Source organism: Aspergillus clavatus, genomic scaffold (genome assembly GCF_000002715.2).
Source record: "Aspergillus clavatus NRRL 1 1099423829805 genomic scaffold, whole genome shotgun sequence".
Lineage (NCBI taxonomy): Eukaryota > Fungi > Ascomycota > Eurotiomycetes > Eurotiales > Aspergillaceae > Aspergillus > Aspergillus clavatus.
Window position 1 is genome coordinate 3,100,090 of NW_001517094.1, and position 25,587 is coordinate 3,125,676.

The 25,587-nt window shown below is 50.6% G+C and overlaps 10 protein-coding genes across 10 annotated transcripts; 6 read left to right on the forward strand and 4 right to left on the reverse strand.

The window, feature by feature from the left end:
* Positions 1 to 128: 128 nt before the first annotated feature.
* On the forward strand, positions 129 to 1,916 carry ACLA_028320 (putative PHD finger domain protein; the record flags this gene model as incomplete). Its single annotated transcript, XM_001269532.1, has 1 exon — positions 129 to 1,916. The coding sequence occupies one exon, from the start codon at positions 129 to 131 to the stop codon at positions 1,914 to 1,916; it is 1,788 nt and encodes a 595-aa protein (XP_001269533.1).
* A 273-nt stretch (positions 1,917 to 2,189) lies between these two features.
* On the reverse strand, positions 2,190 to 3,614 carry ACLA_028330 (putative zinc metallopeptidase; the record flags this gene model as incomplete). The annotated part of the gene is made up of 1 exon (XM_001269533.1): positions 2,190 to 3,614. One exon carries the CDS (start codon positions 3,612 to 3,614, stop codon positions 2,190 to 2,192), a length of 1,425 nt encoding a protein of 474 aa, XP_001269534.1.
* Positions 3,615 to 4,203: 589 nt separating this feature from the next.
* Positions 4,204 to 5,389, forward strand: ACLA_028340 (putative short-chain dehydrogenase/reductase family protein; the record flags this gene model as incomplete). Its single annotated transcript, XM_001269534.1, has 2 exons — positions 4,204 to 4,716; positions 4,790 to 5,389. 2 exons carry the CDS (start codon positions 4,204 to 4,206, stop codon positions 5,387 to 5,389), a joined length of 1,113 nt encoding a protein of 370 aa, XP_001269535.1.
* Positions 5,390 to 5,554: 165 nt separating this feature from the next.
* Positions 5,555 to 7,012, reverse strand: ACLA_028350 (rRNA-processing protein SOF1; the record flags this gene model as incomplete). The annotated part of the gene is made up of 2 exons (XM_001269535.1): positions 5,555 to 5,915; positions 5,973 to 7,012. 2 exons carry the CDS (start codon positions 7,010 to 7,012, stop codon positions 5,555 to 5,557), a joined length of 1,401 nt encoding a protein of 466 aa, XP_001269536.1.
* A 358-nt stretch (positions 7,013 to 7,370) lies between these two features.
* ACLA_028360 (proteasome regulatory particle lid subunit RPN6) lies at positions 7,371 to 8,704 on the forward strand (the record flags this gene model as incomplete). The annotated part of the gene is made up of 2 exons (XM_001269536.1): positions 7,371 to 7,638; positions 7,698 to 8,704. The coding sequence occupies 2 exons, from the start codon at positions 7,371 to 7,373 to the stop codon at positions 8,702 to 8,704; spliced, it is 1,275 nt and encodes a 424-aa protein (XP_001269537.1).
* A 446-nt stretch (positions 8,705 to 9,150) lies between these two features.
* ACLA_028370 (SWIB/MDM2 domain-containing protein) lies at positions 9,151 to 10,813 on the forward strand (the record flags this gene model as incomplete). The annotated part of the gene is made up of 3 exons (XM_001269537.1): positions 9,151 to 9,232; positions 9,310 to 10,229; positions 10,289 to 10,813. 3 exons carry the CDS (start codon positions 9,151 to 9,153, stop codon positions 10,811 to 10,813), a joined length of 1,527 nt encoding a protein of 508 aa, XP_001269538.1.
* Positions 10,814 to 11,259: 446 nt separating this feature from the next.
* ACLA_028380 (TLC domain-containing protein) lies at positions 11,260 to 12,507 on the reverse strand (the record flags this gene model as incomplete). Its single annotated transcript, XM_001269538.1, has 2 exons — positions 11,260 to 11,928; positions 12,028 to 12,507. 2 exons carry the CDS (start codon positions 12,505 to 12,507, stop codon positions 11,260 to 11,262), a joined length of 1,149 nt encoding a protein of 382 aa, XP_001269539.1.
* An 813-nt stretch (positions 12,508 to 13,320) lies between these two features.
* ACLA_028390 (uncharacterized protein) lies at positions 13,321 to 19,778 on the reverse strand (the record flags this gene model as incomplete). Its single annotated transcript, XM_001269539.1, has 2 exons — positions 13,321 to 19,627; positions 19,708 to 19,778. 2 exons carry the CDS (start codon positions 19,776 to 19,778, stop codon positions 13,321 to 13,323), a joined length of 6,378 nt encoding a protein of 2,125 aa, XP_001269540.1.
* An 891-nt stretch (positions 19,779 to 20,669) lies between these two features.
* Positions 20,670 to 21,329, forward strand: ACLA_028400 (60S ribosomal eL27 domain-containing protein; the record flags this gene model as incomplete). The annotated part of the gene is made up of 2 exons (XM_001269540.1): positions 20,670 to 20,723; positions 20,943 to 21,329. 2 exons carry the CDS (start codon positions 20,670 to 20,672, stop codon positions 21,327 to 21,329), a joined length of 441 nt encoding a protein of 146 aa, XP_001269541.1.
* Positions 21,330 to 24,305: 2,976 nt separating this feature from the next.
* Positions 24,306 to 24,935, forward strand: ACLA_028410 (putative pathogenesis associated protein Cap20; the record flags this gene model as incomplete). The annotated part of the gene is made up of 2 exons (XM_001269541.1): positions 24,306 to 24,380; positions 24,447 to 24,935. The coding sequence occupies 2 exons, from the start codon at positions 24,306 to 24,308 to the stop codon at positions 24,933 to 24,935; spliced, it is 564 nt and encodes a 187-aa protein (XP_001269542.1).
* Between the last annotated feature and the right edge of the window lie 652 nt (positions 24,936 to 25,587).

Genomic DNA, 25,587 nt, shown 5'->3' on the forward strand with positions numbered 1-25,587 from the left:
AATTCTGGATCCGTCCATCAGACGACTTCCAGTATTAGATCCTCAAGAACAACAAAATATTCGGAATTGAAAGGTTGGACAAGCACTTGAAACCTGCGGAGCAGCGTTCACCTGGCTAGTTCTGGGGAATGTCACGGCAAAATGGTGTTCCTTCTCCCCTGGCGTCTACTTTAGAGACCACACACGGAACATCGAGTATCACCGCGAGTTCCCTTTCATCAGCTTCGCCGTTCGAAGGAGACTCAGCAAATATAAACCGTTCCTCCTCAATAGATTCTTCGTCGAACAATAGCTCGTCAACTGGTATCATCGGGAGAAAAGTGCAGATCCCGAAGCTCTCGGCGGCCACTACAGAGCTTCTTGCACGCATCGCTGGTAATATCAGAGGAGATCAGCAAAGGAAAGGTAGTTTTACTGCCGGTTGGAACACATCAACGTTTGGTAACAGCTTGAATGATTTAAACTTTTCGAGTTCAAACACGATGAAGGCTTCCTCTACAATCATTGAGCTTCCCACCGCGCCGTTCATCTACACGAACAATACATTGGCCGCTACACCAGCTTCCCTCGAAGCTTCTACAGTCTCGCAGGAATCTCATGCAAAGCCCAGGAAGCCCGTGTCTATTGCTCCCAAGCCAACGGCAACGTCACCAACTGGCTTGACGGCACCTCTTGCGAACCCACAGATACCGCCAACCTTATCATCACAGCCTCCAGTACCTATACTAAAGGCACCTCTGGCTCCCTTAGCCCCGAAGGCTCCTAAAGCTCCAGTTGCTCAATCCCAAAAGGGACCAGCTGAGCCACGCTCGCGTAAGACTGCTGTGAATAGAACCAAGAAGGGAAAAAGACGAAGACGCGGTGATGATAGTGACGGCGAAGGGATCATCAGAGCTGGGGACTCTAGCTCCGATGAGTCTGACATCGCACCTACTGCAACTCAAACCAAATCCGGTAGGCAAGTGAACCGACCGTCTTTGTATGTGCCTCCAGCTTCCTCACCAGCCGCTGTCAGGGCAAATGGCGTCCCCACCAACGGATTAGATACGACCGCACCTCGCAAACGCAGGCGGGTTAACCGCAAGATAAAGGAGGTAAACATCAATTGCATCCATTGCCAGAGGGGCAATAGCCCGGTGAGCAATGCAATTGTATTCTGCGATGGATGTAATCGAGCATGGCATCAGCTTTGCCATGATCCTCCCATCAACCCTGAGGTTGTGGCAGTGGCGGAGAAAGAATGGCATTGTCAAGAATGCAAACCTGTGCCAATATCCATTGTCCAGCCGACTGTTGTCAGAAGTAATCCCGATCTCCAGGCTCGGCTGTCGGGCCCTTCACTTCATCCTCCAGTGACCGTGCCTAGGATTGAAGCAGGAGGGGAATCTTTTCCTGCAGGAGAGCGACGGGGTTACCTATCGAGTCTTTCCCATGCGACCCTTGTTGAACTGCTCATGAATATTTCAAATCAAAATCCCTCCCTACCTATGTACCCAAGCGATCTCAGGGGTCTACAATCATCGCAATTTCCCTTTGAACCACACATTCCATCAGCCTCGGCTTCAGACACCATCCCAGTGGAGTTGCCAATCCCCACAGAACTAACGTATGCTCAAGGGGAGGGTGCAGACTCCAGAAAGCAGGCTTCCGCTAGTGACGGGAACCATCTACACTCTGCTTCATCGTCGCGAAAGAAACACCAATACGAATCAGATGAGGAGTCGGAATATGAAGAATTCCAAGAGCATCGATTGTATCCTCGTGCCGGGAATGGTTTCCGTCTGTCGCTTAATGCTGATGATATTGATATCATGCGTGAAGACTCGGCATGTACTACCTTCAGCTATGCTTTGCATGGTCCAGCGAAAGCTCGCGCAGAGGCGAAACAAAGTGCACCTGTGTGGGGGTCTGCATAAGTACCACTTTGGGTTTTATTCTCTTTCTTAGATTTTTGACTCAACTCGGCGTGCCTGTTTTCGCTATTGCATCAATTGCTATCTGCATATGATAGTCATACTTGCAGGCAGTTGTCGTTGCGCTACACGCATGGAGTATTGGTTTGGTGGGCTCACACAAGGGGCGTTTCATTTATTTACAGCTTTATTTGGATGTATTTACGATTGTGAGGCGGCCATTGGCCTAGGCGTCTCTCTTGTCTTTGTCATGCCCGACAGGTATGCACCGGCATCCTACGTCTTGAATGAATAACATGCGGTTTCCGAAGGCGTAGCAGCCGATGGCATCTTCAGACGGCCATTCGAGACAATATGCCTGCATACCTTCGCTGGCGGGTCCCATACCACCTCTGCAACGCTTTTCCTGGACCTTGACACGTTGCATCCGGTATCATCCACGTTGTAGATCAAGAGCAAATCAGGCTGGTCGCCTTCCCTCAGCGTCAGATCCGATCCCTGCCTGCCACACGGGAGCCCAATCGCAGCCCGCGCACGCGTCGAAACACATTCATACAATAGTTCTGCATCCTGCTGTGTTCCAGCCTGATAGACGCCCACACCTAGACAAGCCAGGCAGAGAGGGTCCGCGGAGCCCCACGGAGTGAACGCGTTCCCGACATTGTTGACCCCGATGGCGGCGTCTAGACCATGCTTTCGAATCATCTCTGGGATTTGCAAAGTTCCTCGTGGTCGGTCATGGGGTGGATCATTGGCCGCAAGGTTCGGCGAGGCCATGTACATATCACTTGTTGGTAGTCCGACGAAGCTCACAGGAAGATCATTCTGGCTGATCTCCTTGGCCAGGTTGCCCCATTCCTCCTCGGTGAAGAGTGTGAGTCGAGTGCAGTGGCCTAGCGTGATTCGCTTGCTGGTCGAGGCGGCAGTCCACTTTTTTCGTTGAAGTGTCTGTACAACATACCAAATGAGAGCCTCCTTGTTAGGGTCAAGGTTGTAGTCCAGGTGAAAGTCGACGTGCTTGCCAAGTTCCATAGCGCGCTCAATGGCCCAGTCAATGTTTCGCTTTGCAGCGTCTATGTTCGACTCGACGTACGGTGTGGTTCCAATGACATCTATCTGCGGATAGCGCTCCAGGGCCTCGTTGATAAGGCGGTGGTTCTCGTCACCATGCTCGCCGGAGAAGATGGGGTCCTGAGCGAAACAGACGATCTGAACAGTACAGCAGTCTTTCCACCGGTCTTTGAGCTCGAGGCCGACTTCAAGACAAGTCAAGCCTACCGTCTGATCCACCTCCACGAAAGCTCTCATCGCCGTAACGCCAGCGGAGACAGACTCGGCGAGCAGCCATTCTCCTCTCCGTGTCAGATCGGCATGTTTGAATTGCGTCTTGGCTTGGGTGGTGAAGGACAGCGCTTCCTGGAATGAGCCTTTTGATGGAAGAAGATGTGCATATTCGCGAGCGCTGTGGACAAAGGCTTTATCGAGGTGGATGTGTGGATGTGTCAGAGTTGGGAGCGCCAGAGGAGGGTCGTGGTCTGTATTTGACGGATGGCTCAGGTGCGGGGTGATTGCGGTAATTGTGCCATTTGGGAACTGATCAGAGTATTCAATTGCAATGTCCCAGGCTGCTTTTGGATTATTGCCTGCTAACCTGATACCTTGAATCTTTTCAATCCGCTTTGACAATGAAGGAGGTGGCATGTTGATGCAGGTGAAGTATAGCAGGGATCTTTCTATATATATAAAAATATGTTGTCTGGTGATCGATGACAAGGTAGACGATGGCAAGATGTCTGGGATGAGCACTTCAGGCTTTATAGCAGTTGATTATATCAGAATCAAGCTTGCAACTGATACGCTTGCACCCGACTCAGTATCAAAGACCAAGCGCATCGCATCTCTGTATCGATTGTTATCTCTCGAATCCCTCACCCCACACCTGGGCTATCTCCGTTTGCCGCGCCGGGCTTACTTCGCGAAACCAGCTCCCAGCGTCTACAAACATCTATCTATTCATCATAGCCTCAATCGGCAAATACTTGTGAAGGCTGCTTGAATGAACCAAGCTCTCATTCACATGCTGCGGATTGTATAATACTGTTGTCGGATTAGGACATTTCTACTTTGACGCGACGCGATTGATGATGACGGAGTCCGCTGAATGGTCGCCTTAATCAATATTGAACATAGACCTGCAACAGTCAAACCCATCATTCTTTGACGACACTACACCACACAACGAATTCCACCATTGTATACCCAAGACTGGATGACCTCGACGCCACCCACAATGAGCGCCCCAAGTCCACGCATCGTCTCTACATCTACTCTGCCAGCTTCCCACCTGCCGGAGAAAAAATGGCACGAACATCTCACCCTCGACCTCCTAATGTCTGTTCTCAACCGCACGCTATTCCACGCATTCGTTGCATGGGTTGCGGTCCTCAGCCTTCGAGCCCAGGCGATACCTTACGCGCATATCTCGTTTATCATCGCGGCGGGGTATGCGGCCTTTCTTACGATCCTGACTGTTGCGCGGGCGATGAACCAGAGACTCGCGTATGGGCTGCCTCGGCCGGTTGATTTGAGCGAAGAGGTTGTCGTGGTGACGGGCGGCGCGAGCGGACTGGGGCTGCTGATTGCGCGCATATACGGACTACGTGGAGTAAGTGTGGCCGTTTTGGATATCAAGGATGAACGCGACATCGATGGTTGGGAAGAAGTCTCGGGAGTGGACTATTATCGATGTGACATTGCAAAACGAAATGAGGTGGAGGCGACGGCGATGAAGATTAAGGAGGAGGTACGTTCTTCCCTACGCGCAGCTTCGCTGCAATTGAGGTAAATAGTCTGCGTAAAGATGCTAATATTCTTAGTTGGGAACACCGACTGTGCTTATTAACTGTGCTGCAGCTCGCATCAACGGCCAACCGCTCCTCTCTCTACCCACAGAGGCCTTTCAAAAAACCATCCAAACTAATCTACTTGCTGTCTTCCACACTTGTCAGGTGCTCCTACCTGGGATGTTATCTGCTCCAAATGGAGGAACCATCGTCAACGTCAGTTCGGTGCTGGGTCACCTGTCAGCAGCCGGTTTTGCAGACTACTCTGCAAGCAAGGCAGGTCTCAGCGCCCTTCACCGAACACTGGAGGCAGAACTTCAGGTCTCAGGAAATGATGAGATGGTAAAAATGCTACTAGTAGAGACAGGCCAGATGTCAACGCCTCTGTTCGAATCAGTCAAGACGCCGAACAAGTTCCTTGCGCCAGTTCTTGAAACAGTTCACGTCGCTCAGAAAATTGTAAGCGCAATAGACGAAGGACGAGGTGGCGTGATAAGGTTGCCCACTTTTGCTACTTTCGTCAACTGGTACGCAGTATTGCCGGCCAGCCTGCAGCGGTTTGCTCGATATCTGAGTGGGATAGACCATGCTGCACCATCGAGTCAGAAGTCACGTATTATGAAGGACGATTGACATTCCAACGAATTGAGAATATGATAAGCCAGATTGGACAATATATAGCCTGCTTTTTGGCAAAATCACATGGGGTATCACTGAGAGGAATGACCTTGAATAGACTTATGTTGGAACCAATCGAGTACCAACGACCAGGAAAGGTTTTTCTTGAAGATTCAAAGCTTATTGCTCGGTTGTCAAGATCATCTTTTCACGCTCACTGCGCCTCGGGGGCAGGGCGCCCTTCTTGGCATGTTTGCGGACATTCTCTTCACGTCTCTTAATCGCACCAAGTTCCTCTCTCTTGATTTCGCCCGCCTTCTTCACGGTTCTTGGCACGTGACGCTGGCGCTTGATCCGTCTGATTTCGGGCATATGTGAGTATCTCGAAATTAGAGCCTGATCATACTCCAACTTCTGTCTCTGACGGGCACTCTTGATACCACTGCGGTCGGAGGCCTTGGCCCGCCACAGTCGAACGTTGCCATCGTCGGACCCAGAGAGGATATACTTGTTGTCGGGAGTAAATTTGACAGAGAAGACACTGTGGAGACAAATCAGTAACTGGACATATGCAGTCCCAGAAGATGTTAAGACATACCGTTGCATTCGCTTGGTGTGATAGATGTCACGCGAGTGACCATGTGTCCTGCTCCAGAGACGCACTGTTCGATCGTACGAAGCCGTGACGAGCTCTTCACCAGTCGGGCTGAATTCGATATCCATGACTGCAGCAACGTGATCCTTGAGCACATTCAGTGCGCGGTCCATCTTTCTCATATCGAAGATGTAAGCGTTGTGATCTTCGTTGGCCACCGCGAAATTGAATGCCTCCATTGGGTTCCAAGAGATAGCATTTGATGCTAACCGTAGGACAAGCTTGTGAACAGGCGACGAAGTTCGAAGATCATACATGATGATAGAGCGATCAATGGCCGTTGATCCAATGATGGAAGTCTCTGTTTGGTTGAATGCCAGCGAGGTGATAGTGTCCACACTGGTGGGCCAGTGAAGTACCTGCGATGGTGTGGAGGAGGGCCGCGAGAGATCGTAGATGGAGATCTGGGAAGACGACGCAGCAAAATAAGGTAGTGTGCGGTGGTGTGTAACCCCGGTGAAAGCGCTCTGACCGAGATAAGTGGCCAGTGGTGGAGAATCGGACGAAGAATTGTATGGGTCGAAGAGTTTGATGGTCTTATCGCTCGCACATGAGAGCAGCTTCCGCTCTGGAGTCCAGCACAACCCCTTGACGATGTTCTCATGTGCCTGTGTGTTCCAAATCTCACCCTGAGTGGTCAAATCCCAGACTTTGACGACACCGTCACCGCTGCCACTGGCGAATCGCTCCAGAGAGCCAGGATCTTTGGCCATTGTGTAGACACCGTCCACATGACCGTCGCCCATCTGACCCAGAAACGGTGCGGCAAACAATCGCTCTAGCTTGACGGCATTGAGTGCACGAGTATATTCTCTTGCGCGTTCGAACGGATGCTGGGCTGGATCTAGATTGCGAGCTTGTCGGACAACAGCAGATCCCGGCGCCTGCTGCGACGCGGTGGAGCGAGAGAGGGCTTTGATTTTCTGTTTGAATACGTTAGACTGATGAGAAATTTGAAATAAAGTAGTCGTAGAACTTACCATGATGCTTCCTCACCGTAGATTATAAGACCATGAAATCAATCAAAAGATGATTGTTGAAGATGGGTTTGGCGGGCGGCCATTGAAATTTCCAGCGGTCTTTTTTTTTTCTGCTGGTTGTCTCTGGGGCGATTCGCCAAGCCCGCGGGCGGTGAACCCAGCCCAAGCAGCTGTCCAGCTCCAAGTGTGACGATAGCGAACTGACCTTCCATCACATTAGACACCACATCCATCTCTAGCTCATCTCATCTTCTTCCGCTATTCTGAGGACCCATCAAGCTCGCAGTCGACCAAGCTTAACTCTATCTGCAGTGATTTATACGGAAAACCCATTTTCACATCCCTCGGAACCGACTCAATCATGGCGCCCTCCTCGACAACCGCGGCGCGGATAGAGGAAGCTCGTGGTCTGGCGAAGAAGGACTCTTCCAAGGCCGAGGGAATTTACAAGGATATCCTCTCGCAAGGTCCAGGCTCAACTGAAGCATCGTCGCGAGATTACGAGAGTGCTCTGATCGGCCTCGGAGAACTGTATCGAGATGAGAAGAAGCCACAGGAGATCGCAGACCTCATCAAGACCAGCCGCGATAGCTTCTCATCATTTGCCAAAGCAAAGACGGCTAAGCTTGGTAAGAGTCGACTGGCCCAGTCACTATTTGGGAATCTTCGGACTGACTGACTTGTCCAGTCCGCCAGTTGCTTGACTTATTCAGCGAAATTCCGAACACCCTTGATATCCAAGTTGCCGTCATCAAATCATGCATCGAGTGGGCCGTCTCAGAACGACGGTCCTTCCTTCGACAGAACCTTGAAACCCGATTGGTGGCCATTCTCATGCAGAAACAATCCTACTACGATGCCCTTACCCTCACCAACTCTCTGCTTCGTGAGTTGAAGCGCATGGATGACAAATTGATGTTGGTGGAGGTGCAACTGCTGGAGTCGAGGGTTTATCATGCGCTCGGAAACCAAGCGAAAGCACGTGCTGCCTTGACCGCTGCACGGACATCGGCTGCTTCAGTCTACACACCTCCACATCTGCAGGCCGGGCTGGACATGCAAAGTGGTATGCTCCACGCAGAGGATAAAGATTTCACTACGGCATTTTCCTACTTCATCGAGGCGCTAGAAGGATACAGCACGCTCGACGAGAGCGAATTGGCCACGGCCGCTCTGCAGTATATGTTGCTTTGCAAGATCATGCTGAATCTGGTGGATGATGTCACCAACCTGCTGGGTTCCAAGCAAGCGCAGAAGTACGCCAGCCCACGGCTCGAAGCTATGAAGGCTGTAGCTCGTGCCCATGCCAACCGCTCTCTGGAAGAATATGAGAAAGCCCTCTCAGACTACAGGTACGAGCTTGGCAGCGATGTCTTCATTCGGAACCATCTCCGGAGACTGTATGATGCCATGCTGGAGCAGAATCTCATCAAGGTCATTGAGCCCTTCAGCCGGGTCGAATTAGACCATATCGCCAAGATGGTTGGTCTCGACACGCAGCAGGTGGAGAGGAAGCTCTCGCAGATGATTCTCGATAAGGTGATCATTGGTGTGTTAGACCAGGGTGCTGGCTGCCTCATTGTTTTCGATGAGACAGAGCGGGACCAGGCGTACGATGCCGCTTTGGAGACCATCGAGAAGCTGAGCAATGTGGTGGAAGGACTGTACACTAACCAGGCGTTGCTCCTGGAGTAATTGCCTTGTTTTTTGTTACCCCCATGTGATGTTCAGGAATGATATAGCATTGCAAGCATGAATGTGATTGTTCAATAAATGGGGTTTGTTTCAGGGAGTCGTTGCTTGCCTCTGTTGTAAATACACATTCGGGGCCGTACTGGATAAACTCAGGTCCTCAAGAATTAGTAGATCTATCCAGCACCATAAACCAGGATGATCAAGAGAAATGTAGCGCTGCTGTGAGAGAACTACATAGTAGAGTATCTTGATGCTTTGCTGGAGTCTTTGGCGGAGTTGACCAAAAATGGTATAGCGCAATCGCGGCAAAAGAATCGCGACGCTCCCAAGGGAACTCCCCGACACATCCATGTTCATCCAGATATCCAACGATTCACCTCAGGATCATATTTGATTCCAACCGAACTATTCGATCTCCGTGTGTCTTACTCGATACGCGAATGAATATGCAGCCCAACTATGCCCGCGGGTTCCCGCAAGGCGCCCAACGATCTCCTGCCACGCCTCGTCGCGGACCTCCAGCACCAGGTAGGTTTGCCCCATCTCCCTTGACTCCGGCAAACCTTAAAATCTGGGCATCCTCTAACCTCCAGTCGTGCAACTAGGACCTGCGATGCCTGTACCAATGCCCCAGCACGCTGTTCCGCCCCAGTACATCCCTCCTCAGCGCAACATGCCGCACCCCAACGATGCCGCGCTGCGTCGTAGTCGCAAGCCCACCGATAAGAACATTCCGGATGGCATCGAAGACGTGGTTGTTGGTGAAGGTGTACAACAATACAAGAACCTGCGCGATGTTGAAAAGCGGCTGGACGCCGCTATCGTTCGGAAGAGGTTGGATATCCAGGACTCGATCAGCAAGACCGTCAAGAAGTACCGGACGATGCGCATCTGGATCTCCAATACCGTAGAGAATCAACCTTGGCAGGCTGGCGCGGGACAGAATGGAACCGCTCCCGGGAGCAATCCTGGCTCTGGGCGTTACAAAGTGAGGATTGAGGGTAGACTCTTGGACGACAACGCCGACCCATCTGCTTCCGAGGACAGCGAAGACGAAGGCGACAACGCGGAAGCGAATGGCGATGCTATGGAGCAGGATGGGCAGAACACGGAGAAGGGCAAGAAAGCTGCTTCCAAGCGGTCAAAGCAGCGATTCTCGCAGTTCTTCAAGTCGATTACCATTGACTTTGACAAGTCTCCGTCTGCCAATCCGGAGGAGACCAAGACGATCAGCTGGGTCAAACCGCAGTTGCCGGCAAATGCTGTCTCTCTTCCTCCAACTGCAGACTTTGATTCCTTGAATTTCTCTCGTGCGTCTCAGGAGAACCTGAACGTCACCATCAGTCTAGTCCGCGACGAGGCTCCCGAACGCTATAAGCTGAGCAAGGAGCTGGCCGAGGTCCTAGACGTCGAAGAAGAGACCCGAAGCGGTATTGTCCTGGGTATCTGGGATTATATCCGGGCAATGGGGCTACAAGAAGACGAGGAGAAGCGGCTGGTCCGTTGTGACCATCGCCTACGATCGGTATGTCCGGGTACAACCCACTGGCATTGAATTTATCTAACCTGAATTAATTTGATCAGATCTTCGGCCGAGACCAAATGTTCTTCCCTCAAATCCCTGAAAACATTGGCCCTCACACCAGCCCATTAGGCCCCATCAAGCTCCCGTACACCATCCGTGTTGACGAAGATTTCCAGAAGGATCCCACCCCAACAGTCTACGACATCCAGGTCGCCGTGGAAGACCCTCTCCGCGCCAAGATGCTCGCTCTGACCCAGAACCCGCAATATACAGCGGGATTGCGACAGATTGCCGCCCTGGACGACCAAGTGGCGCTCATTGTGCAGGCGCTGACCCACTCGAGAGCCAAGCACTCTTTCTTCACCGCTCTGAGCAAAGACCCTGCCACCTTCGTGCGCCGCTGGGTTAACTCGCAGCGCAGGGACTTGGAGACCATTCTTGGCGAGGCGACTCGCGGCGGCGGCGAGGACGGTAGCGGACCGGAATTCCGACGCGGAGGGGCCGAGAGCGTGTGGGATACCACGGTGGCCAGGGAGGCTGTGCGATATATGCTTGCTAAACCCGAGGCTGCGGCGGCGCGGTAAATGTGCAGTGATGTTCTGCTTTTTATTTCTATTGACTAGCTTGTGAAGGAGGCGCTCGGATGGTGTTTGGTTGGGAATGCTTTTACTTATTTCATCTTAGTAGTAGTTCAGAGCCTGTCATTGGAGAACAATACAATATTTCACCGTTTGAACTCTTCAAATAACCTAAATGAGCTGAAATGAAAACGATCAAATGACGCTCTGCACTGTAACCACAAACAGATCAAGAAAGTAAAAGTGATGGTTCTGAGTATTGTGACTGAAAGATTCCCAGAAAGTGACTGACTATCAATCAGACCGAAATTAGGAATAATGTCCGCTGCACTAAGCGGTACGAATGCTAGGAATAAGTAAACCAAACTGATTAGCGATCTCCGTCAAGCATCGCGATGGCACATAAATGATTAACCACAGTTGAAGAATGAGCCGCCGCAAACAGGACTCATTCAAGAGCGAGCTACAATGGTCGGATCAGCCTTCCTCTTCCGCAACTCATCAGTGAGACCGGCATCCACGGCCGATGCAATTGGTTCGCCGGCGAGGTCACCAGTGGTGAAGGCACCTTCCTCCTGCTCCAGCTTGCCAGCCGCCTCGATGACGACAGTCTGCGCATCTTCCTTCTTTGCCGCAGGCTTGCGGAAGCGTTTGAGGACGGCATCAATCATCTTCGTGAACCAGTAGAAGTTGAGGGTGTTGAGGACGAGGTTTGAGACGACGTACGTCACGACCAGCCAGGTGGGCACACCGCCGGCGGTGTAGCGGGAGAACTTGGAGATCTCGGCCTGGGCTCTTGCGCAGGCCTGGTTGACGCAGAGGGACCCGTCGCGGATCTGGAAGACGTCTGCGGTGATGTCGACGGGGTTCAGGGCGGGGGACGTCGATGCAGACCAGCTCTGCTTGAGGGCGTACCACATGTCCTGGTACACCAGGACGGACTGCCAGGTGCCCCAGATTAGGCGGCAGCTGAAGAAGACAGCCAACAGCAAGATACCGTTGTACAACTGAAACTTGCTGCCGGTCATATTGACTTTATCCAAGAACCAGTGCATGTTGAGAAAGGGGCTGGAGAGTTCGTAGAGGATGAAGACGGGGGAGTAGTAGTTGACAAAAGGTCTCTGCAGGGAAATATGTCTTGTTAGATCTCTGACACCATTTTGTCTGGCAATTTGACGATTTCCAAGCAAAAGAACAAAAGTAATGGGACAATCACTCACAAATCCAAAGCTGAAAACCCACAAGGCACTGACAGCATGGAACAGCATTCCAACACCGAACATCTTCAGATAGACCGTACTGATATACAGATCATAGATGAAGTATCCCGTTGCCAACGCCGCGACGAGCGCGCATCCCCCTGTATACCCATATATCCGCTCCGCCGTTGTCATCGACTTCCGCTCTTCATCCACAAACAAAACCCATAACCCTACCGCATTGATGAGCACGCTCTGCACCAGAGACACAACATGGACGTCCCAGTTAAGCTTCGTCCGTCTATTGAGCTTCGGGTAGTGACGTGGGAAGAGTATCGGAGATAGCCATGGCGACAGGCATGAGTGGATGAACTGGTAAAATGCGAAGGCAGCGATGATCTCGTGGACATGATCGGTCACGGCGGGGATATTGAGATACACGGCCCACGGCTCAACCGCATCTCGCAGCCATTTGGGCGACGGTGGAAGAGGATCCAACATGCTTAGGAGCTACCCTCAGCAAGAGAGGGAACAAAGAACGCTCTCGTAGAAGTAAAGGGGAGTGGTGAAGACTACTCCGTAGCTGCCTAGGGAGCTATGTCAGTCTCCCCTATAACGGAGAGAGGGAGATCAGTTCCGGCTGGTATCGAAATGTTTTTAATAAAACAGGCAACAGGTCATTTAGAGCGCCTCTAGACAGGCCATAATGCAGGAGAAAAGCGAGGAATATGGCGCAGGGGGAGTAGGATACCTAATAATTATGCACTGTTGACCTGTTCCAAGACAACGATACAAGAAGCGCCTCGGTTGGTCGTGTGCCTTGTGATGCCTGATTCGTCAGGCTTGTCGCAGTTGGCGGGAGAAAGTGTTGGGGGCGCCTGCTTCGTGTGACCAATCAGGTGATGTTGTCCGCTGTCAAGCGACCTGTTGCCTCAGGTGTCGATTTCAGCCTACTCTCCAAAGTACGGTCAGGCACTCTACTTGTAGTATTGGATAAACTGCTGCATGATAAGTTTACAGGATTAAAGGAGAGATTATTCATGTCATTGGACTCATGATCAAAACTATGTACTATGGAAAAATGCATGTATCATGACTCCCATACAGAACATAGACAATTCGAGGTATGAACGACAAACAAAGGAGAGTACAAAAGAAAAGTCTTCAACACAGGGTTATTGCAAATCCGGGGACTGGAAGCATGGTTCGACACATACAAAGGAGAGGGTTGTATGGATCGTAATCGACCGTTGATGCAGAGAAGCAAGGAATCAATAATGTTGCATGGAGCGGTCAAGGGCACAGCTAACTAGGTCAGCCCACTGTGCTTGCAATCTCGGTGCCAATCCCGCTGTCACTATGCTGGCCATAGAGCACCATCTTTGTTGATTCGAGGTCAACCGCATTTTCGGTCAGCTGATCGTCCTCCGACTCATTCCCCTTGGTCGTCTGAGCATCATCGCTAGACTCGGATAGATCATCGTCGTGCTGTTCTCCAATAGCTTCATGGTCATCTGCAGGGGAGCGCGAGCCCGCAGTGGACAAGTTCGTGGAACTGGCAGCGCTCACTCGTCGATCGTCGGCAGAAACCACACTTCCAGTTCCGTACACCATGCTGTCAGCATAAGTTCCAGTGTAGCTAGTCCTGCGCTCCGTGCCAGTATCGCTCTCGTCCCCGCTCTGGTTCTCGTCCTCCTCAGGGAACGTTTCGTTCTCTTTATTGGCCATGGAGCTTCGACCACCCCAGGAGGCTTTTCGCAGTGAACTGTTGGACTTGACGGAATGACTTCGCTTTAGATTAGTAAAGCCGCTGCTGGCACTCGCTCGACGGTCGGGCACGCCGCGATTGCCGGTAACATTGCTGAGACTGAGGATTCTTCGCTCTTTGCTTGTCGTGGATGGGGAGCCGGATCCCGCCTGTGAGGAGGCCGGAGCTCGCTTCTTCAATGCCATTCCGACGCTGCTGCCAACGATACTCCGAGCGTCTCGAGCAGTACTAGCATTGCTGGTAGTACTAGGTCCCCGGGAGCGGCCGCCACGCGCCTTTTTCATGTTCAGGCTCTGCAAGCCTCTCGGCCGGTTGATAAGCACGCTCCGTGCATGATCAAGAACGCCTTCCAGGATTCGTTTTTCGAGGCTTTCAGCACGGTCCTCCATGACCTGCATCTCCTCATGGCGGAGCTCAAGTGCCATTTCCAAGCTGGAAAGCTCCTTGCTAAGCTTGGTATTCTGCTTGACAAGGTCTTCCTTCTCAGATTTCAAGGTATGAAACATGGCCAGCAGAGAATCCTTTTCTTCCTTGAGAGTGATGATTTCGGACTCCACCTGCTCCTTTTGCGCGTTTCTCCTCTCCAGCGCAATCGCCGCTTCTTCCGCCTCTCGGCGCCTGCGCTCCGTGTCCTCGGCCACAAGCGCCGTCTGAGCTGCAAACATCTCGTTCATCTTGCGTGAAGTCTCCATGATATCCTTGTGCATCTCGTCTAACTTCATCATTTGCGTGACCGATTGATCGGTATTTGTTGCGTGGTCCAGAAGGGTATCCAGCTTTTCGTGAATTGGTCCATTCGTGTTCGTTGCATGATCAAGGAGCTCACTCAACTTGTCGTAGACTTGAGCATTCGTACTCGTAGTCTGGGTTAACAATTCGTCGAGTTTCTCATGGACCTGGTTGTTTGTCACCCGCTCAACAAGAATATCGAGAGCCTCCTTGACCTTCTCATTCTTTGCATGTTCCAGAAGGTTGTCGAGCTTCTGACGGACTTGAGTATCATCGTACTTTTCCGGCTCGGGGGGTGGAAGCGCAGGAAACATTGATGGAATAGTTGAAGGCAGGATGGAAAGATCCATCTTGATATCCTTCGTCGCCTGCTGAGAATGGTCGTAGTGCTTTCCAACAATGGCGAGGATTTCCTGGATTGATTCCAAGACCTGAGGATGGAATTCGTGCAGCTTGCTCTCAACACGGTCCGTGGCAGCCACTGCTCGCTCAAAGTCAGAGCGTGTTTGCTCTTGGTGGGTTTTAGCCTCATGGTGCATCTCTTCAATCTTGCTGTATGACTCGCCGACCTTCTCAAAGAAAGCCTTCGTGTCCACACTGATGCGTTCACACGTCTCGTTGACGCTGTCACCCATAGCACCAATGACAAGCTTGATGTCTTCAGCAAGGGCTTTGGTGTCGGTAAGAGCCTCCAGATGCGCATTGTCGCGTTCCTCGGTTTCAGAAAACTTCGTTCCCATAGCAGAGTGAACTTCATCGTACTTTGCCATGACTTCACCAAGTTTCTCATCGATCTTCGCACCCAGCTCGACAATGATGGCGGCCCGAGACTGATCGTGTTTGACGAGGGCAGTTGCATCACGCTCCTCCATCTCCAGTTTGCTGGCATCCTGCTCGCCACGGACGCGCTCGAATTCGCGATTGATGAGCTCGGTAAGTTCGTGGATGCTTTCAACGGTGCTGAAAGTTTCCGCCGAAGCAGCCAAGCCTTCAAGCAGTTGCTTAAGCTCAGCAAGCCCCTCGGAGCTTCCATCCAGCTTACTCTTCAGCTCGTCACCGAGTCCCTCGACCACAGCTCTTGCTTCATCGATTTTCTCTGCGAGCCCGGCATGCTCGGTCTTTCTGGCGTCAAATCCTTGAGCAGTCAGGTCGTTTTCGGCCTCGACCTTGTCCCTGAATTCGGTGATAAGAATTGACAGGTCCTGGATCTCGGTCTTCGTAGGTAGCGTCTCGACATCAGGGAGTTTCAACTGTTCGAGCTGAGATTTGACATCAAAGATCATGGCCTCTACTGTCTGTAAATCCGACTTGACCAGCTTCTCGGTGTCGGTCTCCCCATCCGAATCTTTGCTCTTGAGCTCATCAAGAGCAATATACATGTCCTTCAATAGAGTTTCCAGAGTACCAATCTCCGATTTTGTTGGGCCCTCTGCTTCCAAGCGTGCAGAAAGATCCGCGATTGCTTCCTTTGTCTCATGGACAATGATTTCTAAGCTTCCCAGTTGCTCCGCTTTGGCAATCTCGTCAGCCGCAGGGAACTTCAACTCATCAAGCTGCGACTGCGTGTTCCGGAGGAGGGTTTCGATGGCGTCTGTGTGCTCCTTCTTCACTATCGTGTCATCTGCAGGTAGGTCCCGAGCCACTATTCCAGCCACTGAACTCTGGAGTTCGTGTAGGCCCGCTATGACCTCGTCCAGATGCTCCTTCTTCAATGCATCTTCAGACGGCTCGGGGATGCGTGGGGCAGCTTCTATGGCCTCTACTTTGACTTGTAGCTGAGAGATGAGGGCCTTTAGGGCCTCAATATCCCCACTGATATTCGGCTCATTTGCAAGCATCAGTTCGCCTCCTATGGCTGTGTCGGCTGTGTCCATGTCCCTGGCAGTATCCTGCGGATGGCGCAGCATTTCGACATCTGATTTCAAGCTACTGAGACCTTCCTTCAGAGTGTCCAAGAGCTCGGAATGGTCAATTTCGACCGGTCTTTCCAGGAGCTTGGCCAAGTCACCTCGGATTGAAGTGACGCCATCATTGAGTACCTCAATAACCTCACCGGTTGAGAACGATACGTTGTCACCGCTGTCTTTGTGTTGATTGCTTCCCTCGCGGAACGCTTCGATACTCTCGCGAAGGGCCGCAACGATTTCGTCTTTCTCGGGTTTTGGTTGGACGGGAACAAGGCTCATAGTCATCGCATCACGAACGCTCTCAAACTCTTCCTTGATGACCTTTGTGATATTGCTGGTGTCTGTGCTTTTTTGGCCCTCGGAGAGATCGCGTATGGCGTCAAGGATCTCATCTTTATCGTCAGTAACGTTGTTTCGAATGAGAAGCGAGCTTAGGGTCGAGCGGAGATGCTCGAATTCCTTCTCCATGGCATCCAGAAGCTCTGGGGTATCCGGGTTGCCACGTTGGCTATTGGTCAATGCTGCGTCTGTAATAGTCTTTTCAATGTCGGCATGGAGCAGTCGGAAACCCTCTTTGACAGTGTCCATGATCTCATGTTTTCCGGATGCTTCGACCGCAGTAGCAACGAATCCTTCGACATCCTGTCTGACAGCACCGAGGCCATCCTTGATCGCTTCCAACATTTGCACGGTTTCTTTCTCACCATTGGCGGAACGCTCCTGGACATTCTGCTTCATCTCTTGGAGAAGGTCCTGGAAACGCTCCAAGGCCTGCTCTCCAGTGTTGAGATTCACAGTGCTGAGGGCTTCCTGCAGACCAGCCGAAATAGCCTCCATCAGATCCTCCTTGTTGAGTTCGATTTCCCTGATCATGGAGTTCTGGTTTTCTAGGCCTTCCGCAATCGCAGCCAGTATCTCTTCCCGAGAAACGTCTGGCTCGACATTCTTGCTGACGGCCGAGTCATGAGCTGCAAACGCGTCATTGATGGCATTGGCAACATCTTCTCTGGTGATGTGAGCGGGTTCGATTTTTTTGGCTGTATCAAAATGAGCTTCCAAGCCTTCTGACAGAGCGCTTAGTATCTCATCTCGACCGAGACCCGAATCAAGGCTTTCTCTTGTGAGGGTGCTTTGAGTTGCCACTGATTCGGTCACTGCCTGCAGTATCTCATCGCGAATGGCGTATAGTTGCTCATGATTCAAGGACCGATCAGCTGTCTGCTGAGCATGCTCTTCAAGGCATTCACGAACTGTTTGTGCAACTTCGTCCTTCGTGATGGTTGGTGGCTGCCCAAAACTCTGGATTCCAGCCTGAACAGCGGCCAGAACTTGGTCGTAAGTGACGGCCTCTTCATGCTGTGGCTGATACGCTTTGAGCCCCTCAGTCAGACACTCCAGGATTTCGTCACGCTCCAGACCAAAGTTTTGAAGCTCGATCTCGGGTTTGTATGTCTCCCAGGCTTCCCGAACAGTCTCGAGGATCTCATCCTTCTCTAATCCAGGTTGCTGGGGAGGTTGCGACATGCTGTGTTCCTCCACAACTCGTTTGACAATGGAATAGATCTCGGTGGTATCCAACGCCGAGCGGAATTCTGACAAGGCGGAGGCATGTTGGCGATGTTCATTCATGATAAATGCCATTTGATTTTTCAGCTCCTGAAGACTGCTCTCCACAATGCCGGATATTTCTTCTTTGCTGGGAGGTGTGGGCTCATCGTCCTCGGTCGAGCGAGCCTTCTCGACCTCTTCAAGTTGTCGGGCAAGGTTCCTTCCCATACCGAGAACCTCACCACGCAGTTCTCGGACCAAGGCTTTGACTTCGTTGGTCATACCACCTCCTTCAATGACGCTGTTCTTTACTCGTTTCATGATCGACAGCATCTCGTCGGCAACGGCATTGTCTGCTGGCTTTGGGCGCTCGGCAATAGGACCGCTTTCGCTCTGGACCATTTCCATGTCGGGTGCGTAAACTGGTTCGGGGTCCGGAGACCGCGAGAGGGATACATCGAAGCTGCTCCCTCTCTGTGGTGTGTCACGGTTGGGGTTCGGAACAGCTCTCGCACGTACCAAGGCTTTGCTTTCCGACTCCTCCTTCACCAATCCAAGAATCTCTTCCAGCATCTTGGTAATGGTGCTATCCGTTTGCTTGTCAGTATTTTCACTCGTTGGTCGGGATTTGATCTCGTCCACCAGATCCAAGAGCTTCTCTTGGCCTTCCTTGGTCGCCATTTCGCGCAGCACCTTCTCCAGCAATGCAATGCTGGCTGATCCATCCGAAATTGGGGTGGGAGATGCGCATAACTCGCGCTCCATTGCTGCAGCAAAAGGGTTAGGGCTCGGCATCCGGGGCGCCGAAAAACTCTTCCTCGAACTAGGAGAACTATCCGATTCCCTGTTGTTAATACCCAATTCAGAACCTAGGAGAGAACTGAGATCCCACCTTGTGGCAGCTTCAGGATCTAGCATTTTGGTGGCTAAACTTGTGGATAATTCACGCAGGCTTTTCCGTATATCTTCATCACGAGCGTTAGTGGCTTGTTTCAGACTTATGAGGTCCGTGGCATTGTCTTTGCTACGTCGGCTCAGCTGGGCCATCTCCCGTTGGAGATTGCTAGCAATATCGGTGAGACTGATGATCTGTGTTGATAGTGTTTCGAGACTGTGCCCAGATGGCCGCTTGGGTGTCGAGAAGGGGTCGGAATCGGAATTTCTTAGTGGGGAATCGCCCTCCTCAGGCAATTGCATGGTCTGGAGCGCCAACATAGTGGCAGACGGAGGAGTGCTCTCTCCGAGGATAGGTTTCGAGAGGTAGCGGTTGGAAATCAGAAGGTTGGGAGGGTCCCGCTCCAATTCTCGGTCTGTGGCACTGCTCGACTTGGTGGGACTCTTTTCTTCTGGCCTGGCTGGGCCCTCCATAATCGATGCCCGCAGAGGTCTTTCGGGTGACCTGTTCTCTAGGTAGTTAAGGAATTCCGAGCGTGTGTCCGCATTCTGCAATGACTGCATCCTCTTGTGGAATTGCCCTTTGATGAGTGACTTTTCCGGTGACTTTGGTGGCATTGCGTTTGTTGTGTATGGGCTTGGGGCGTTCTCTCTCATCTTCTCCGCGAAGTTCGCTGCCACCGCCTGGATACCTGGCGAAACATTGCCCTTGGTCGCTGGACTTGTTGAACCAGGATTCAACGGCAGCGGGGGTGGTGCCCGTTCAGGGTCCGAACTGTCCCACCTGTGTTCCCACGCATCAGTTGTCAGTTCCTTATGACTCCATCTATAATAAAGGAAGTGCCAACGCCTTACATGGGGATCGATTGGTGTCTGAGGACCAACTCCCGATCACGGGAAGCATCACGAGTATGAGACGACGGCATTGCGCAGTCTTCGGATGACTCTTCTTTTTTTTTCGAAAATGTGAATCTAGTGGGTATCTTCGTTGACAGTCGCAAAAAATGGGATGTGTTTCAAAATGACAATGGCTTTGGAATGCGCGGCAGAATGATTCGTCAAAATTAAGGTCATAAAGGCATATCAAATCGTGAGAACAAAGAGGAGAAGAAAACGACAAGTGCGCTTGCTGCAGGAAGGATGGAAAGAGCAAAGCCAACAAAGAACAACAAAGGACAAAAGCAATTGAGCAAGTGATATAAGATAGATAGACACCCGGAGGAGTGAATCTACTAAGTCGCCTCTCTACTCGGGAAGAGGAAGAAGAGCAACTACTTGAAGTAGCCGGAGCAGAGGAAACATGGAAGTGGAGTTGGCGCTGGGAAACAACGGTGGTAGCTCATGGGGCATCGATCTCCAATCCGGCCCAATCTGCGCTGTACACATCAAGGCTGTTGGCGTCTAGCTTCATAGCAACCAGCTCTTTTCCCGTTGTCAGGTAAACAATGGATGATGACGGTTGTTCTGCCCGGCGGTGAGGGATGGGGGGTTTGTCCGAGAGGTTGCGGGCACTAATCCTGTTGGAGAAAATATCCAGAAACAGTCTAGTCACATGTTGTCGGTAAATTGACCAATGGGCTTGGGGCACACAATCCTCGCCTTGCCCTGAACCCTCCCTTCCCGTGCACTACTCACAAGCGAAAAAAAGAACGTCGAAACGCGGGAGAACCTCGATAACACGACCGAAGCACAATCGACAACCAACCCCATCGACCTTGCGCTGCCGCTCACCATGAAGTGTTAGTTGATCGCCGCTACGTCTCTAGTTTTTCCAGTTATTCGGTATCAGAATATGCTGACAGGATGGTGAAATAGTCATGAAAGTGGGCCGTGTGGCCATCATCACCCGTGGCCGCTACGCCGGTAAGAAGGTACGACAGAGACTTTTTCTACGTTGTTTTTTTCGCGATATGGGACGGCAAGACGATTGGGAACGAGACGATTCGGTGGAGGGTCAAGAGAGAGAAAAAGATGGGATGGAATCGTTCTGAATACATGGGACATTTGGGACGACTTGGGATTGGATTTTGAAGATTGGGAGCTATTTGAAGGGACGTGCTGACCAGGGCCGTTTTTGTGCGAATCTACAGGTCGTCATTGTCCAGCCTAACGACACTGGCTCCAAGGCGCACCCCTTCCCCTACGCCATCGTCGCCGGTATCGAGCGCTACCCCCTCAAGGTCACCCGCCGCATGGGTAAGAAGATGGTCGAGAAGCGCAGCCGCATCAAGCCCTTCATCAAGGTTGTCAACTACAACCACTTGATGCCCACCCGTTACACTCTCGAGCTTGAGGGTCTCAAGGGTGCCGTCAGCCCCGAGACCTTCAAGGAGGTCTCCACACGCGAGGACGCCAAGAAGAACGTCAAGAAGGCTCTCGAGGACAGATACACCAGCGGCAAGAACAGATGGTTCTTCACTCCTCTGCGTATGTTGCAACATCCCGGGTTCGATCAGCAGTACGAGGGTTTTCGCTGACAGACTCTATACAGGTTTCTAAACGGGGTAATTTGGGGCGTTTGTCGTTTGAGCGCGCAAGGTTCTAGATGAGGCAATCAGAGGGAAAAAAGGGCATCGAACAAATTCGGTTCATGAGCATGGCATCAAACGAAGGGAGTATACCATAGCTGAATGCGGGAACCGGGAATGTATCGATGTACAGGTCCAAGACTTGGCCATGTTTCTTTTTACGAGGGCGGCCATTCAGACCTGGCGTCCATCTCGAAATGAAAATATGAACAAATTCAATTCTCTTCTGTTGTCTTATCAATACTTTCCTCGGATCGTCGGTACCTTGACCAGTTTGACAGGTTGTCGCCGTCTTCGAACCCCCTTTCTCGCCTCGTATGAACACCGATCCCAGTTTCGCAATTTGAGCTTTCCGGCCAAGCACTGGATTATCCGATTTCAGACCTCACAAGCCTCGCCGATCTTATGTCAATCAAGCTCTTTTTTGCAGCCTTCCATATATATCTCAGCAGCAGGCAAAGAACACATTCATCTTCTTTTTTTCATACGACTCGCCACGCCTCGGACACTCAGTAGCAAATCAGCACAGTTTGAAGAAGAAGAAAGAGTCAGCAACGTTGGTCTAAATCAGCAATAAGCGCAAGCCACATGAAGGCTACACTTTTTTAACATGCGTTTTTCCGATCATCTTAATCGATGCACATGAAAAGAGACCCTCGTACGGATTGTGCCTAGCCGCATATGGCAGTAGGTACTATGTACCTCAAGTACTCGGCTACACCATCCCTGTAGTACTGGTGGCCGTCCCAGTCCACGAAAACCAATGTAGATATGCTGATATTGCTGTCTTCGTATTCCCTGTAGGTAGACCAGGGTGCGCTTCGTTCTTAATGCGAAGATAATCCCAAGTTGCCTAGTGTTGCAAAGGTGATCCACCCATCAAATTGAGCTCGAGAGCATCTCTGTCGGATGATCGCCGTTGAGCTGCGAGGTATATATTTTGTAGACATTAACTTCCTTTCTCCCTACGGTTCTTACACATGCTATTTCAAGCTCAGATCTTGTGCGATTCATTTTCTTTTCGTGGATTTGATGTTCCCTTCTGAAGCACAGTGGCAATCATATGATGATATGGAGTCTATGTTCTTCAAGTATATAGTGGATAATGGATAATGGGAGCACATGAAACGTCTAAATATGAATCACTATTTCGATTACTACTGTGATATTGATCACCTGCAGTGCCACTCTGTTAGCTTGGGATCACGTAACACAAATCTTAGTCTACGAGGCAGTCCGAAGTAAATCTTAGGCTTCCGACTGGCGCATCGAAGCTGGTGGAGCAGACTCTTACAAAGAGAAGATGAAAGGAGTAGTCTACATATGACCATTCCTTTCCGAAAGGGTACTTAGCACAAAGGTACAAATCATATTTGCGATAGTCTCGATAAGTTTTTAAGCATTTAAGATGAAATATCAATGCTAATCCGTGGAACTCAGATTGCTGAGCTCAGACAACTGATCAGACGGGAAACCGAGAATGCACATCCTTTTCCAGCCTAAAACGAGGCCTCCGCAGACAAAATTCAATGTCAGTATTTTGTTCTTGTTATCTGTTACTATTAGTCTACTAGATACTGGTTCGTTCACTACCATCCTAAAGGCGAGAAATGTATGCTGGTTCGGAGATGGGAGGTTTGACTGATAAGTCCAATACCTAGTACCCTGGTTGCTGCTGTAACTCTTCCCAGTCAATAAACCGCTGTCATATGCGATATGAATGCACTTCATAAGAGTTAATGTTGCATAAATGATTATTGTGATGCCTCAACTCTCGCAGAATGTCGATAGTCTATGCGATGCTACCCGTAGTCAGATAGATGGATAGATAGATACCTATCGAGTATCAAGAACCTTGATGCTATGCCCAGCTTTTTAGCGATTGACCCACATTCACATGCTAATATCCTTCATAGGCGTCATGCTATTCCCTCCATAGGTAGTCTGAGACGTCTGCTATGATCGATACTCTCCATAGAATATCTATTTACCGTCAAAAGTTTAATGGGTTTTCAAGCAGCTTGCCATGCTAATAACGCAATCTTAGACTTCTGTCAAGGAAGTCTGTGATGAACCATGGCTTGAACTGAACGATTGAGTGGTATGCTTAAGACTTCGCTTCAGAGCCATCAAGGTTGGCAGAACTGGCAGAGGACTGAACAGAGAGATTTGAACTCTTGGTAGCAAGCAGTGTTTGCCCTCCCTGGTCAAATTAGGTGCAGCCGTAGTTCTCGGGTAGAAGGAGACGAATGATCATGGCCAATTCTCGGACTCGGATGCCTCGATCAAGGAAAGGAAATAACGGTAACCACCCGGGGGGGATCCAGGCCTTGTTCCGATGATATGGCGTTAGTACTTTAGCGCTGACCATGAGGTTTTCTACCAACTCGGCCCGCTATCACATGCTGCCAACTCAAAGCTCCCACTGCCTGCTTGAGGAAAATAGGGTAAGAAAATCAAAGGCTACCTACTCTTCTTGTTCAACACTGATTCACATTTCACACACTGACTATCTATTTGATGGCGATTATGGATCCTAATCTTATAGGTATTATTTATTATTATCTAGACTGCTGAAATGGCATGTGTCGAAAGTTGTTTCTCCTTAAGTTCCCGGAAGTCGTAACCTAAGACTAAGAGGAAGCATTTCCATTCCTTGGACCTGCTCTATATAGTCATCCTCCTGTGCTCTTATCTTTCCCAAACTTTCCGTCAAACCCCTCCAAGAACGTACTCGATATATCCCTTCCTTGTTCTCCCCTTAAGCAACCTACTCTTTACCCTTTCGTCCTTTTTGTGTGTGTGTTCAAGAAGCCTACATCACTCTATCATACTTCTACTACACTTCACCTAAGGTACTTTCGCGCCTCATCATCCTGTCGTTATTTTTATACTAACCAATGGCATCAACCGGATGCAGCACCTATGCCTCACGCAGAAAACGGAACAATGGCTGAGCCAGTTGTCAACGGCGAGATGGTCCACTCTCACTTCCTCGATGTAGGTTCCCTCGAGCTGCTTACCAAATGTCTGTGTAACATGTCGCTGATGGCGCTATTCTGCAAGCACCTGACCTCATACCCGGTCGTCTCAGACTCGATCGCTGTCTTCAAGAGCAACAAATATGGTGCCAAGTCGCTGGAGTATGCCGATCAAGGTTATGCTCGCCTAGCCAAGCCGGTCCTTCCTTATCTGTCGAAGCCCTACGGATATGTTGCGCCATACATCGCCCGTGTCGACACTCTTGGTGACCAAGGCTTGACCAAGCTTGATACATCCTTCCCTATCATTAAGGAGGATACGGACAAACTCAAGGGAACAATCTATGACACTGCCTATCTCCCTGTGCGTCTTGCCGGCGACGTGAAGACCCATGTCTACGACACCTTTGGATCGGAGTACAAGAAGTGCGGCGGTGACGGCGTGGTTGCAAGCGGCAAGGCTGTCATTAGCACTGGCTTAATTCTATCCCAAGAATCGTTGACCTATATCAACTCCGTCCTTCAGAAGAAGAAGGCTGAGGCCAAGGAGGCTGTCAATGACAAGGCCAACTAAGACCCCGTCAACGCCGACTCAAGAATTGCTTCCTCCCCGCTGTTCCTGCTTGTTCTGATACCTAGAAAGTATACGTCTTCTTTTTGTTTTTTTCCATTTTTTTCTTCTTTGTCTCTGAGAAACTGGCTTTTCTGCTGTTGACCTTCTCCATGGTATGGTGTGCAACTGGATACAACTAGGGAATGTCTCTTTCGTCTCAATTCCACCTATATAAACTTTTGAGGTTCCGTTAGGGCAACCTTAGACCTAATGCAATACAATTCTGCCCTGCTCTTCAAGTTGTGGCCTTTTTCATAAAGTTGTCTCATGAAACTCTATTCTAAATTATCACGGGTGTCCCACTATCGTCTACGTCATCGTCAGATGTTGTGTGAATCATGTAGATAGAACGATGGGATGGTCATCGCCATCCACCACAGACCTCATATCAGGGGATACAATTGAAAGACAAGGGTGGGCATATTATTTTTCTTGGAATTCTATCTCTCTTCTGTCAATTGCATGATCATTTTCTCGGCCTTCCAAGAAATTTGCATGTGATCTATCAGCCCAAGAGGGTGAGCCAAGAGCGGAACTGTCAATTACCCGAAGCGGATAAATCACGCCTGGTCCCACTATCAATTTGAGGCGCGTCAAACGCGTCTGTCCGCCG